Genomic DNA, 13,248 nt, shown 5'->3' with positions numbered 1-13,248 from the left:
ACCAAATATTTACGGCTTGATGTTAGTGTGACATTTGCAATATAATTCACACTGAAGCACTGCTCACTACCACCAATTCTGTACTGCTATTATTAGCATTCTTTGTCTCAGGATTATCTTTTGTCACCATTCATTTTTGGTTTGATTCTGAGACTACAAAGGCTGTATTTTTCACTCATATTTCCTTTAGTTCTCTTCTTTTGTTTGTTAATAAGCTCTGAGGATACAAAAGAAGAAAATTCTCGGAAATCACTGGATATTTAATATTTAATTTCAGAGATGATTTCTCAGTTTCTCAACATAATTCAAACACAGTAGGGAGAGAGTACTTCTAACTTCTTTAAAGACAAGAGGGTATTGTTATTTAACAGCTGAACAATCCAGGGCATGTTACAGTAGATTTCTTTCTACTGCTTATAAATTGAGATGGAGCACATCAGTGGTTCTTGCCTGTGACTGAAAAACAAAACAAAAAAACCAAAACAAAACAAAAAACCAAACCAAACCAAAACCCAACAACAACAGCTAGCTAAACTTCACCCCTATGCTAGAGGTGTGGGAGTGTCTCAAGTTCTTTTTATCCAAAGGCCTAAATTTTGTATCTATCTACAATAAAAACAACATGGTTAGACATCTTTGTGGTTTCTTTTTAGCTCCTGAAGTCTATGATTATGTGACTCAAAATTCAAAATTTCTGCAAGGATATCTCAACAGAAAATAAATAATTCAAGACCAGAAGCATAACTTTTTTCTATGAAAGGTGACCATTTTTAACAGAAACATGAAGAGGCTACAATTATTGCTTGTTATTTATGCGACAATTACTGGAATATTAACTAATTAATGAAATATCTCTCTGATCTACATAATCATAATTTATAAAAGTCTCATAGGATTAATGTCGTCTACATTCTGTTTTATCAGCAATATAGTAAAGACCTCAATTCACAGAATAATCCCTCCTGTAAAATCCCACGAACAATTAAGAAATTTCTTACTATTGTTACTTACCTGCATCATTTAGCCACTTCTCTAAAAGCGGCTTTAACTTGCACATGTTCTTAAAGCTGAGGTTCAAGGCTTCAAAGCGAGAGATGGTGGTTTGGCTGAAGTCATTTCCATATAATTTCCCCATAGCGAGCCCAACATCACCCTGAATAATATAGAACAGAAAAGGGGAGAAAGGAAAAGAGATTCAGGTCATTAATGTTTCCAACTTCTACTCTGAAAGGCTACTCCAATAACTGCTGTTCTAGAAAAACAATTAGCCATCTTCTATTTACTCCATTTTTCTATCAACTTTACCCCAAAGCAGAGCCCAGAACTATAGGGAGATCTCAGCAGGGCCCTGATTACAGAAGTCTTCAATATTACCTCAAGGGCTTTCTATTTTGAGTCTCTTCTTGTTACCGTATATAATTATAATCACCATACCAAATTCTAAGTCTTCAAAGTTCTGATATACTAATGCCTCTCCATTAATACAACCAAAATAATCTGAGTATCCTTTTAAATCTATCTGTGTCACTGATAGGGATTAGATGTTTAGATAGTTCAGCAAGTTATTCTTATTCTTGCATATTCGTTCACTCATTTATTCATTTAATGTATGTGTGGATACAAGAGTGTCATGGTGCCCATGTTGAGGTCAGAGGACAACTTTGCTCTCTCCTTCTACCATGTAGGTCCTGGGGATTGAGGCCAGATCATGAGTCTTAACCAGGAGTTTCTGAACCAACCAAATTTCATAAAAAAACACTTCAAAATTTAGAAATGACCCTTCATTCTTTAGAGTTTTTCCTCGTAAGTATTTCTGGAAGCTGTGAAAAAAAAAATCTATTTTCACTTAGTTTAGATTTCAAAGTTGGCCACAAAACTAGGTATTCTAAAAGACCACGTTTGGAGCCATTATAGAGACAGAAATTCACAGCAGAGAGGTTTGACCCATTTAGTCAAACCTTCATAGGCACTGGAAACTTGGTAACCTTACTAAAACAGAACAATGATCCTCTGAATATATTACAAAAGATGCCTTTCTCTATGAGTCTATCACCTTTGAAATGTACCCAGTGCTTTTCTTCCAGCTGGATCTCTCTTGTTCTAGTTTTAAAAAGATGTATCTTAATAGTTATTTTATAGATAATAGGAGAAGCTCATGGAGTTTAAATAGCTCACACAACCACTTCAACTAGATTAGTGACAGGGCAAAAAAGTATAGCATTTTTCATTCAAAATATGCACAGCTAACTCTACTGTGAGAGACTCAACTCTCAACAGACCTGCAACATTATTTGTAATTAATTATTTTTTAGATTTTTACTTATTTTGGGTGTATTAATCTTTTGGCTTCATGTATGTATATATAGCACATGTGTGCAATGCCTATAGAGGTTAGAAGAAGGCATCACATCTGGAACTAGAGTTACAGATCACTGTGTGCCTTCAAAAGAAGCTGGGAACTGAACTAGGTCCTCTACAAGTACAACAAGTGCTCTTAACCAATGAGCAATCTCTCTAGCCCCAATCTGTTGGGCCCAAAACTGACTTTGAATTTGTGAGCTTCCTGTCCCAGTTTCTAAAGTGCCAGGATTCTAAGCTTGTGCTATTATGCCCTGGCTTTAGGAACATAATTGAGTTGGGATTATCTGAGTTCTTTTAATCTCCTAGATTCATATTTTTGAGATCAGACTGTCTATTATATGTGGAGTAAAAGAAAAGATGTATTTAAAAAGCAGGTAATTGTGGTTTTATTCATTTTAATTTACTACTACTATTATTTAAATAGAGGTATCATGAAACCTAGAGTGGTCTTAAATTTGTTATTTAGCTATACCTGGTTTGAGCTCCTGATTCTTACTTACAATGTTATACATAGCTTCCCAAGTGTTGAGCTTATAAGCATGTGCCAAGAGTCTAACTATGAATACCTTTCATTAAGAAATTCAGGACAAATGTGGAACTATAATATAAAATGAAGTATACTGAATATTTAACCTCAAAAGCTATATACACTATGCCTGCCATCAGTCACTACTTATAAGTGACTGCTTAAATTTAGAATTGTAGAAAAGCAAATAAACGAACATTTACCTTCTCAGCACCACTACCCTTTCAAGTACTCAGTAGCGATTAGTGGTGAAGGTACTGAGCAACACAAATACAAAGACTTTTCAATGTAGGCTTTGAATAAGTAGAACTATAGTAGATTATTAATCAATTTCATTCTAATTATAGTAAAACTTAGAGAGCCAAGGTAGAGTGAAGAGGGGCAGTAATACTATTGTTTTTATACAAATGTATCTAAAGATATGGATAGGTAAATTAATCTTCATCTATATATTTATTATTGCTACTCCATTAAACAGTGCCTACTACATGTCAGGGACTCAAACTTATACTTTATGAGTCACATATATTTGTGTTTTCATCATTTTGTTTTGATTATAGCTTTCTAGAAATCTGGGGATAAATAAAACATGGAGTCTTTTGAGTATATGACATTAAGTGACAATAAATGTCTTCTGACACGTTAACTGCATATTTCACTAAATATTTTCACAAATACCTGTAATATCCTACTCTGAAAACTAACGATTTTGACAAGTAAGAATAAGGAAAATGCTTATTAAAATCCACATTATTATTTTAAGTTTAAGGAGCAATAACATAAGACTAGGAAGGCTCAGTCAGTGAGTCCTTGCCCCATGAGCATAAACAAATTTAGGTCCCTATCACCTAAAGAAGATGAAGATAATGTGCCTGTAATCCCAGCACTGGAGAGATGCAGATATGCAGAGATCTCTGGAGCTCACTGGCCAGTTATTATAGTTAAATTTCTGGCCTCTGTGGGCATGCCTCCCTGCCCCCTCCAACTACCAATAACATAAGTTGTCAGCTATAAACAAAGTTGTGCTACCAATCCACTAAGAACAATGGCAGTAAAAAGCAAATTCACTTAATGGAGATTTGTAATACAATTTCATTAAATTTAGGATTATTTAAAACAATAAAAAGCAGTAGATCCTGTAGTAGTTTGAAATATTTGAATGACTTAGCCCCTATTTGGTGGAACTGTTTGGGAAGGATTAGAAGGTGTGACCTTTGAATTTTCAAAAGCCCATGCCATTTCCAATTAACTCTCTCTGCCTCTTAATTGTGTCTCAGAATGTGATCTCTCAGCTACTGGTCTACTACAAGGACTGTCTGCTGACATGCTCTCTACCATGTTGGAAATAGACTCACAGTCTAGAACTTTAAGCCCCAATAAACTTCTATAAGTTTCCCTAATCATGATTGTTATTCTTATGCTCTGGGTATAGTCAAGCTCAGACCCAACCTTCCAGACAGATTCTATACTGCAGCTATACCTAATACACAGCCACCAACTGCTCAGAGATCTGGGGAATGTGATATTTAAGTATTTAATTATTTAAAAAACTTTTCATAACAAAAAGAGACAGGTTGGCTCCTAGCAAGCACTCTGTTTCCTCCAAGAAGACAGAAAACAAACGGTCACAGAACAACGTCCATCTTCAGTTCGCTTCAACTGCCAAATGCTGACCATTGGGCAAAACTGCCTTTCACCTAAACTAAAGACCTCCAGACGTGGACAGAATCACTGGAATCGACAGCCTAGCTGCCCGGGTAAGGTAGGCCTGTCTTCCTACAGATTTCTTAGCCCACAGGGTCTTCTAAAGCCTGACAGGCTCTGCACTAAGCAGCAAAGGTCAAATGCAACCTTCAGCGACCAGGGAGGACCCAAAAGAGTAGGTATGGGTGCCAACCAAGTAAGTTCTCTGTCATTTTTTAATCAGTAACTCAAGTAAAATCTTATCCTTCTCAAAGATCTCTGACAGTTTGATAGCTGAGAGGTTTTGCCAGGTTGCCTCAACAAATAAAAATACTTTTCATTGTACAAAAGTATGTCACAGCCATTATACAATACATATGTCTAAAATTTCTGTTTTTACAAACCCAAGGAGTTCTTGTGAGTTCCAGGGAGCCGAATTAAAGAACCCACCGTAAAATTCCCTGGTCCTAAAACTTTTTTTTTCTTAATTTAACTTTGTCCTCTGTTCTGCCAACACCCTAACCAGGTACAAGGGACACCAGACATTTCCACGACACAAAATACCTGTCGGGAGCAGAGACCAACTATGCCAGAATGTGACCAGCACGCAGCCTTCTCTCTGATCTTCCCACCCCCCCAAAGACGACGCCCACAAATCAGCCGGAAGCAGTCTTGAGAATTCGTCACCCCAATTCCTTCAAACTGTAATGCCTAACCTACTTTTTATTATAAAAAGGATCCGGGAATGTTATTCTTATGCTCTGGTCCCTTTAAGGGCAAGTCACGCCCACTCCCAGCCACTTCTGACCTCCCTCGTTGCCATCTTAACTCTTCCTCTTCTGTGCCCGTCTCTCGGCGTGTGCACACGTGTCTCTGTCTCTCTCTATGCCTGTCTCCATGTCTCTCTGTCTCCCTCTTCTTTAAGTAATAAATATTCAGCTTTATGTTTACCCTTACGTCTATTTATTATGTCCTGTACGCCTTTTATCTGCCAACTCCACTCGTCAGTTCTGCCACTCGCTGCGTGGAACCGGCACCTGTTCTGGTGGCAGCCTCTGCCTGGACTAGCCTGCCTCGGTCACCTGCCAACATATTATTTTTTAAGAACAAAAATGATGTCTCTTTACAGCAATAGAAAAATAACAAGAAAGAAGTTGGTACCAGGAAATGGGCGACTGATAGGCCTGACCATGCTGGTTTTCTGGAGGCATGTTTAAGACATTAGGACTATTGATGAGGAAAGTGGTTCAATGCTGTAAAGTAGGGTCATCCTTGAAAAGAGCTTGGAAGACAATAGTAAGAGCAAAGTGGGCAACGGAGGCCCAGTTCAAAAGGTCTTAGAAGGGAACAATATTAGCAACTAGGCTGTAGAGGATTCTTGTGAAATTTTGGCAAATAATGTGGTTGTTTTTTGCCCTTGTTCTAAGAATCTGTCTGAGGTTAAATAAAGTTTTTAGACTGATTTTATAGGCAGAGGGGATTTCAACACAGCCTAATATTGACTCTGTCATGTGGTTATTAGTGATCATTCTTATACAGGTATATAATAAAAAAGAAGAGCAAATGGAAATATAAAACATACAGTTTGAGAAGAAAAAGAGCGCCAGAAAATTTAATGATGGAGCCAAGGTTTGTGATGAAAAAAATAAGGAAAAATGGAATAAAGTGAGTAGTACCTTAGAGCAAGACCCCACCTAGTAAAGCCTGCAACTTGTGAAAACAAAAGGCCTAAGTAAGGAATTAATTTGTTCCTAAAGAGTAACAACACATTAAAGCTTATGTAAATTAATTCAAGGAAGGGCCACATTCCAGTACCAGCAGGCAGAAGAACTTGGCAGCACTGGTCATGTTGTTCTTGCTTTAGAGTCAAAAAATTATTTAACAATAAAGGTGTTGTGGAATCTTTCTCTGAGATAAAGGAAAGCCACTGAGATCTCTTGAGATAGAGGAAAGTCAATGAAGCCAGGCATGGGACAAGAGTCCCTGTATGGAAGACTAAGAAACCTTCGCATGAAGTCATCAAAGTGAAGCCTGAGATATGTTGGAGACCTTAAGATACTGGAGATGCCAGAGTCCTGGATATCTGCCAAGGAGAGCTGTACACAGGGAGTAGAATCAGTCCGACACACACACAGAAAATGTACTGCAGTCAAACAAAGCTGGAAGTAGTAGAAAATGTGAGAAACCAACTGAGCCCCTTGACATTAAACTAGAACTGGAGACCTTGCCCTGATGAAACCTGATGGTTTTCAGTCTTGCTCTCGTCCTGTATTTCCTCCTACTCTTCTCTTTTGGAATGCTTAATGTATATTCTATGCCATTGTATGTTGAAAAAAATGTAATTTGCTTTTTGGTATTACAGGTGGTTACAGATTAGGGGGTAGCCTTGAGACTCACAAGAGGTTTTGGACTTTGAAACAGCCTTGAGATTCAAAGACTATGGGGACTTTTGAAGTTGGAAGAAATGTATTTTGCATTATGATATGGCTACAAGCCTATGAGGGCCAGGGAATAGAATATGATGGTTTGAATGAGAATGTCCCCCACAGGTTCATATATTTGATGCCCCCACTCCTACACACACACACACACACACACACACACACACACACACACACACACACAGCACCATGCCTGCCTGTCTGTACCATGCTCCTCACCATGATGGTCATAGTTGCCTAGGTCATGGTGATGTTTCACAGCAATGAAAAATTACTATGAGAGGTCCCTTGCTTAATATGCTAATTTTCATTAATTTGGTACATCTTGGTTTAGTAGTACTATAGTTCTTGGGTTCTTCATACAAGTAAGCAGTCTCAATCAGTTGATTTCAACATATATAATATAAACTATATTGTATCCCTTTGACCTTTACTAAAAAGAACAAATGGAGTAAAGGAGCAAGGGGGCAGTGAAAATAATGAATCAATGTACTGCATCTGAAAAATACTATATACTACAATATGATTTCTAATAATGTAATGGCATATACTACTTACCCATTGCTTATAAAGAAATGATAAACACATAATTAGAAAATAACCATTTACAATATGCATCTAACCAAAGAACAGGGATTTATCTCAAGAATTAACCTGAATACTGTATGTATATATAAATACGAATAAACTGAATACATAGCTCCTTTTGAATAATTACAATAAGGTAGATGAACTAAAAACAAAGTTCAGTAGCTGATTTTCCCATCTTGTACCAGCAGTAAGTACTATGATACATGAGGCAAGACTTGCAAACTATTCCCAGTTCTGTATCAGCCATTCTGAAAAATAAGTAGTAGTAGTCATCTAAGAACAAAACAAAACAAATCATAAAACAGAGTAAGATGCTGGGGTAGAGGTATAGTGTGTATGGGGGGAAGTGGGAAGAGGAAGAATGAGAAGTGGGGAGAGGAAAAAAAGGGAGGGAAGGAAGGAAGAGGAAGGGGAGAGAAGGATTGATTTCCATCCACTCAGTGGTCATATATTGAATCAAGAGTCACAAAAAGTGAAAGGGAAACCAATGTTTGATTAAAGGTAAAGATTTTGAAAAACCTAGTATCTTTGATTTAGCATTTATGCAACTGTTTATCAAAGAACCCCAGAGTGTAATGTGCTGATAGCCAAAACCTAGCCACCGTTAAGCATTCTTGGTCTATTAGTTTATCTCTATCAATCTAGTTTATCTTTATTTTTATGTCTAAAACAAATCACATCATTTAAGTGCTTCAAAATTACTAAAATGTTACTGAATTGTAATTAAAAGTTTTATATTTACCTATTTATTTTGTGTGTAAGTGTTTGGGCGTGTGCAGATGTACCTGTGTATGAGTGCACCAAGCAGGTTCTGGGGATCAAGCTCAGATCATCAGGCCTGGCGGCAAGCACCACCTCCTTATTTTGTTTCCTCATATCTGAAACTCCTCAAAAAACCTAACTGTAGTTCATGTAAAATTGTATGTATTCTAAATTCCCAATATACAGTTTCTCTGAGCAAAACTAAATCTTCGAAGAATAAAAGAAATCTAACAACATCTAGAATACAGTAGACAGTGAAGTCACTTTTGATTTTTTGATTTTTTATCTACCAGAGCAGGTGGTGTATTATGTACTTTCAAAACGACCTAATTTAGAAAGCATATGAATGGAAGCTTTTCTGGAAAGAAAACATCAGTTTTTCCTGAATCTATAAATATACAATTCAATCCATACTTCAAGATTTTTTTTCAGCTAATAATCTTTATCCATTTTACATAAATAAAAATGTAATTCCTTTCCTGCTCTCAAAGCATTGTTTTTGACAGGCTAATTAGGGAGTATGGTCAGAGTCAGCACTTAGAAAAAAAAATGCTGTGTACCCAAACGCTTGTTTAAGCCATTAAAAGCACACTCATTTCACCTTTCAAGCCTCTGCTAGCTGACGTTAAAAGATTTGAATTTTGATTAATTTACTTAAAAAAATCTTCAATAGATTCTTACTTGACTAATCTCAGTGTAGATTGAAAGGAGGGGAGCACTCTCTATCCCCAATCTAGCTTTAAATAAATCTTTCAAAAGACTTCAGTCCTTACTCTTTTCACTTTACATATGTAGTAGTGTAAGCTCTACCACTACATGTTCTTTAACAAAATCCTTAGCATAGTCATATCCCCCTAACAAGGTCTACTAAAACACACATTTTACTGATACAATTTCGGAGGCCTGTGTTGTGAAACACACTTGGAAATTTTTAACCTAATATTATATCACAAATAAATGTATGGACATAACATAACCAAATGCACAATATTTTAAAATTGTAAATTTTAAACTCTAAATCGGTATGACGAGAAACATCCAACTCCTCAGAAAGTATTCACAGCCAGCCTCAAAAGACCGCAATGGTAAAACAGGTTGTCAAATGGGACAGATTTGGAAAGGGGGAATTTTAATTGAACAGTTATCTCTACCAGATTGGCCTTTGGGTATATCAATAGAGCATCTCTTTACAAAAAAATTTATTATGTATACTATGTTATGCCTACAAGACAGAAGAGGACACCAGATCTCATGAGCCACTATGTGGTTTCTGAGAATTAGACAGCCAGTGCTCTTAACCTGAGTCATCTCTCCAGCCCCAATAGAACATTTCTTGACTGCTAATTGATATAAGAGGGCCCAGGACACTGTGGGCAGTGCCATTCCTGGGAAGGTGGTCCTGGGCTGGTAGGGACAGTGGAAAAAGACAGCAGTATTCCTCTATGTTTCCACTTGCTTCAGTGTTCACCTCAGGTTCCTCCTCCAGCTTCCCTCACTGATGGGCAGAACTGAAAGCTGAATAAAGCCTTTTTCTTTACAAGTTGGTTTGGTTAGTGTTTTATCACAGCAACAGAGAGTGAGGTAGATCAGAGGTCATCCTACCTGAGTGAATCCAAGTTTGATTCGTCTTTGTTTGAAGGTCTTGGCAAATTGCTCAAGCTCCTCAAGGTCACTGGGCTCCTCCAAGCTGGGAGTATCAATTCGCTTTGGTGTTGTCTGGCTCTGTGGAAGTGTCTGAATTGGGGTTGCGGCTATTGTGCGAGTTGGGGTGGCTGGCTGTTGAACAAGGAACAGAATAATAAAGATACAACCTTATAGTTGTAATGTGCAGGCAACTTAATGAAAAAGAGTCACATGATCCCAAGTCAGACAAAATCTTAGCATGGAGGAGAGAAAGTGGACATAGAGTCCCACCCCGAGCTGAGGAGTTATTAGTATTTGCTGTACGGAGAGAGAAAGCCAGTTTTTTTCAATGAAGTGACACCTGGTATATTGGGCAGACCCAATGCTCAGGATTAGTTACTCAATAAAACCTGGGCTCCATGGGATTTAAATTAAAAAATAGCAAGGAACAGTGAAAAAGAACATGAAGTTGGGTGTGTATGAGAACATGAATATGGGTGAGTTTGGCTGTGGGGGAGGAGTTGGAAGAATGAAGAATATGATCAAAATACAATGTATAAAACTTATACATAAATACATAAAAAAAGATTGTCTCAAGAAAAGCAAGTACAAACAAAGAAGTATCTTCTTCTCTACCCATTAAAAAAAAAAGGTTTTTACTCTGTAGCCCGCACTGGCCTGGAATTCACTATGTAATTGCGCTGCCTCAATTTCCACAGTAGTTGGGTTAAACAGGTACTACCACCAACAGTAAAAAGTTCTTTAAAATAAATTTATGAAGGACTTTTCTGGCAACTAGGTAAATGATGTTATGCTTCCGATAAACAACATGCTGTGATCCACCACACGACGCACAGTTTTTGGCAAAGGACTTGTGTTCTCAGTTTAAAACAGTATTCTGTTCATCGGCAAGCAAATGGCATGCCACTTCTGACATAATACTTTTCTTTACAATACTCAAAGCAAGATACTTTTCATGTATCAATTATTACTTGTATTCCCTTGTACTGGACTCAGGTCTCAATCATATATTAATGATATCTTTATTCTCTTACTTTAGGTCAGTTCTTCAAATATAATGGTATAAATACCCTTATGGTATTAGTATAAATAATTCAATCAGCTTTTAAATTTTTTTCAGTGTGTATAAAATTTCTGTGAATTTCCCCCCATTGCTACTATCTTGCTTTGAGAAAGAAAACTTTTGTTATTTCTCAGTGATGAAATCCCTTCTGGTAAAAAGAGAAAAAATTCTTCCCAAGAATATGATACCTTATTTTTTGCATTTTAACATAATTATTTAAATCTTTAAAGAGTTTATTTTAGGAAATGAAAACATAGTCCTGTTATTCCACCATGTTACGCCCTGTGCTAACAACTGAGTTTGGGATTCTCCTTTCTTTTTTATTGTATTTTTTAAAAATATTTTTATTTTATGTTTGTGCCTCAATGTATGTCTGTATACCATATACATGCAGTGCCTGCAGAGGCCAGAAAAGGGTTTTGGATCCAGAGGAACTGGAGCTAAGAGACAAATGTATTAGAAATCACACTCATGTCCTCTGGAAGGCAGCCAGAGGTCCTAACTACTGAGCCATCTCTCTGGTTCCCTTTCTTTTTTGAAGAAAATACTAAATTTTCTTATCATTCAAACACCAGGCTACTTTTCTTACAAGTGTTGAGTAGAACCTTCCTTCTGAGGGTTCACTAACAGAGGTGCTCCTGATTCTGCATCCTAATTGCCCAGTTGAACCCTCCCTCCTAAGAACAGCAGCCCAGGTGAGATTATAAACTAGGATTTTCTTCTTGTAATTTAGATGGGCCTTATATTACCTGACCGTTAACTCATTATTAATGCTTGCTCTGAGGGAACTAAATGACCCAGAAAACTACCTAAGAGGCATGACATAATAATTGGGGCAAATCTCTCTGCAATCCTGCTTCAGGAAAGTAAATAAAGCATGTCTCCACAACATGCTGACATTGAGTAATTTTAATTTCACTTTTTCACATCACACCAAATATGTTATAATCTCACACTGCTGAACACTGATAGGTAGAGGTGAGTCTCAACTATTACATTATTACTTCATCTTCAGCATCAAGTAGCCTCTTTGTCAAATCATAATGTACTAAAAACAGCATGGGTACCTGTCAACAGCTGGGCCAGATCTAGAATGGTAGCATAGCATTTAATGAGCAGAGTCTGGACGAAGTTTGCTAAGTGTGCACAGCATACAGCCCAGAAAGAGGTCTCTGGTGGATATATGTCAAAACAGCAAAACTTATTGATTTTGCATTGAGCATATTAAAAAACTTACAATTTAAAACTGTAGTATAGTTTGATGCTTTTGCAGCTGAGTATAATTGTGTAACTACTAACACAAGATATAGATTATTTTTACCATACTTCCCCAAATTTCTTCTGAACCCTTTGTGATCAGACTTCAGTGTCAATGCTTTCTTCCTGACAAGCACTGATAGGATTTCTACCTATAGTTCTGTCCTGCCTAAATTGTTATGTAAACTGAAATCATAAAGTACTCAGTCTTTTAAGCCTAGCTTCTGTCACTTAGTATAAGGCTTTTTAAATGCATATATGCCACTGTAGCTATCAGAAGTACATTTCTTTTTCCTGCTGAATAGCAATCTGTCACATGGCTATTTGTAAGTTTATGCAATGTACTATCTGATGAATACTTTAGGGTAATTATTAATTAATCTATTATAAGCATTCATATACATATCTTTGTGCTTTCATTTTAAAGAGTAAAACTACTGGGTTATAAAGTATAGCTTGTTTTGTTTGCTTATTTATTTAGACACAGGGGTTCTCTGTAGAGCTTTGTAGACCAGGCTGGCCTCGAACTCACAGAGGTCCACCTGTCATCACCTCACCAGTACTGGGATTAAAGGCATGTGCCACCACCCACTGGCTTAATTTTCAAGTGAATGCCAAACTAATTTTGTAAGTGCTGATACATTTTGCAAAACTACTACTAATGTATAAGAAATCTAGTTGCTTTACTTAGTCTCAAATTCTTCATAACTGTACCGTCTAGTGAAGGCACATCTTCACTGGCAATCACTTTTTTTTTTTTTTTTTTTTGCATGAGCTGGAATGTTCAACGACTGAGTGTATACTGCTCTCGAAGAGGACCCAAGTTCAGTTTCCAGCATGCATACTGAGCAGCTCACAGCTGCCTGGACCTTCAGAACTAAGGGATTCAACATGTTCTGGTTTCCTGGAGTACCTGAACA

At 37.1% G+C, this 13,248-nt stretch overlaps 1 protein-coding gene across 6 annotated transcripts in view; it reads right to left on the bottom strand.

The window, feature by feature from the left end:
* The window catches only part of Pou2f1 (POU class 2 homeobox 1), a 140,225-nt gene that overhangs the window by 29,318 nt on the left and 97,659 nt on the right, over positions 1-13,248 (bottom strand). For all 6 annotated transcript variants that reach the window (XM_085687977.2, XM_087906324.1, XM_087906325.1 and 3 more), the window contains 2 exons: positions 9,967-10,140; positions 1,012-1,153 (listed from right to left, as the gene is read on the bottom strand). In XM_085687977.2, the coding sequence (XP_085544103.1) occupies positions 1,012-1,153; positions 9,967-10,140 (316 nt within the window). The remainder of the gene's footprint in view (positions 1-1,011; positions 1,154-9,966; positions 10,141-13,248) is intronic.

Source organism: Myodes glareolus, chromosome 5 (assembly GCF_982192425.1).
Source record: "Myodes glareolus chromosome 5, mMyoGla1.1, whole genome shotgun sequence".
Lineage (NCBI taxonomy): Eukaryota > Metazoa > Chordata > Mammalia > Rodentia > Cricetidae > Myodes > Myodes glareolus.
Note: the sequence above shows the minus strand (reverse complement) of the source record. Positions and strands in the feature narration are given on the sequence as shown.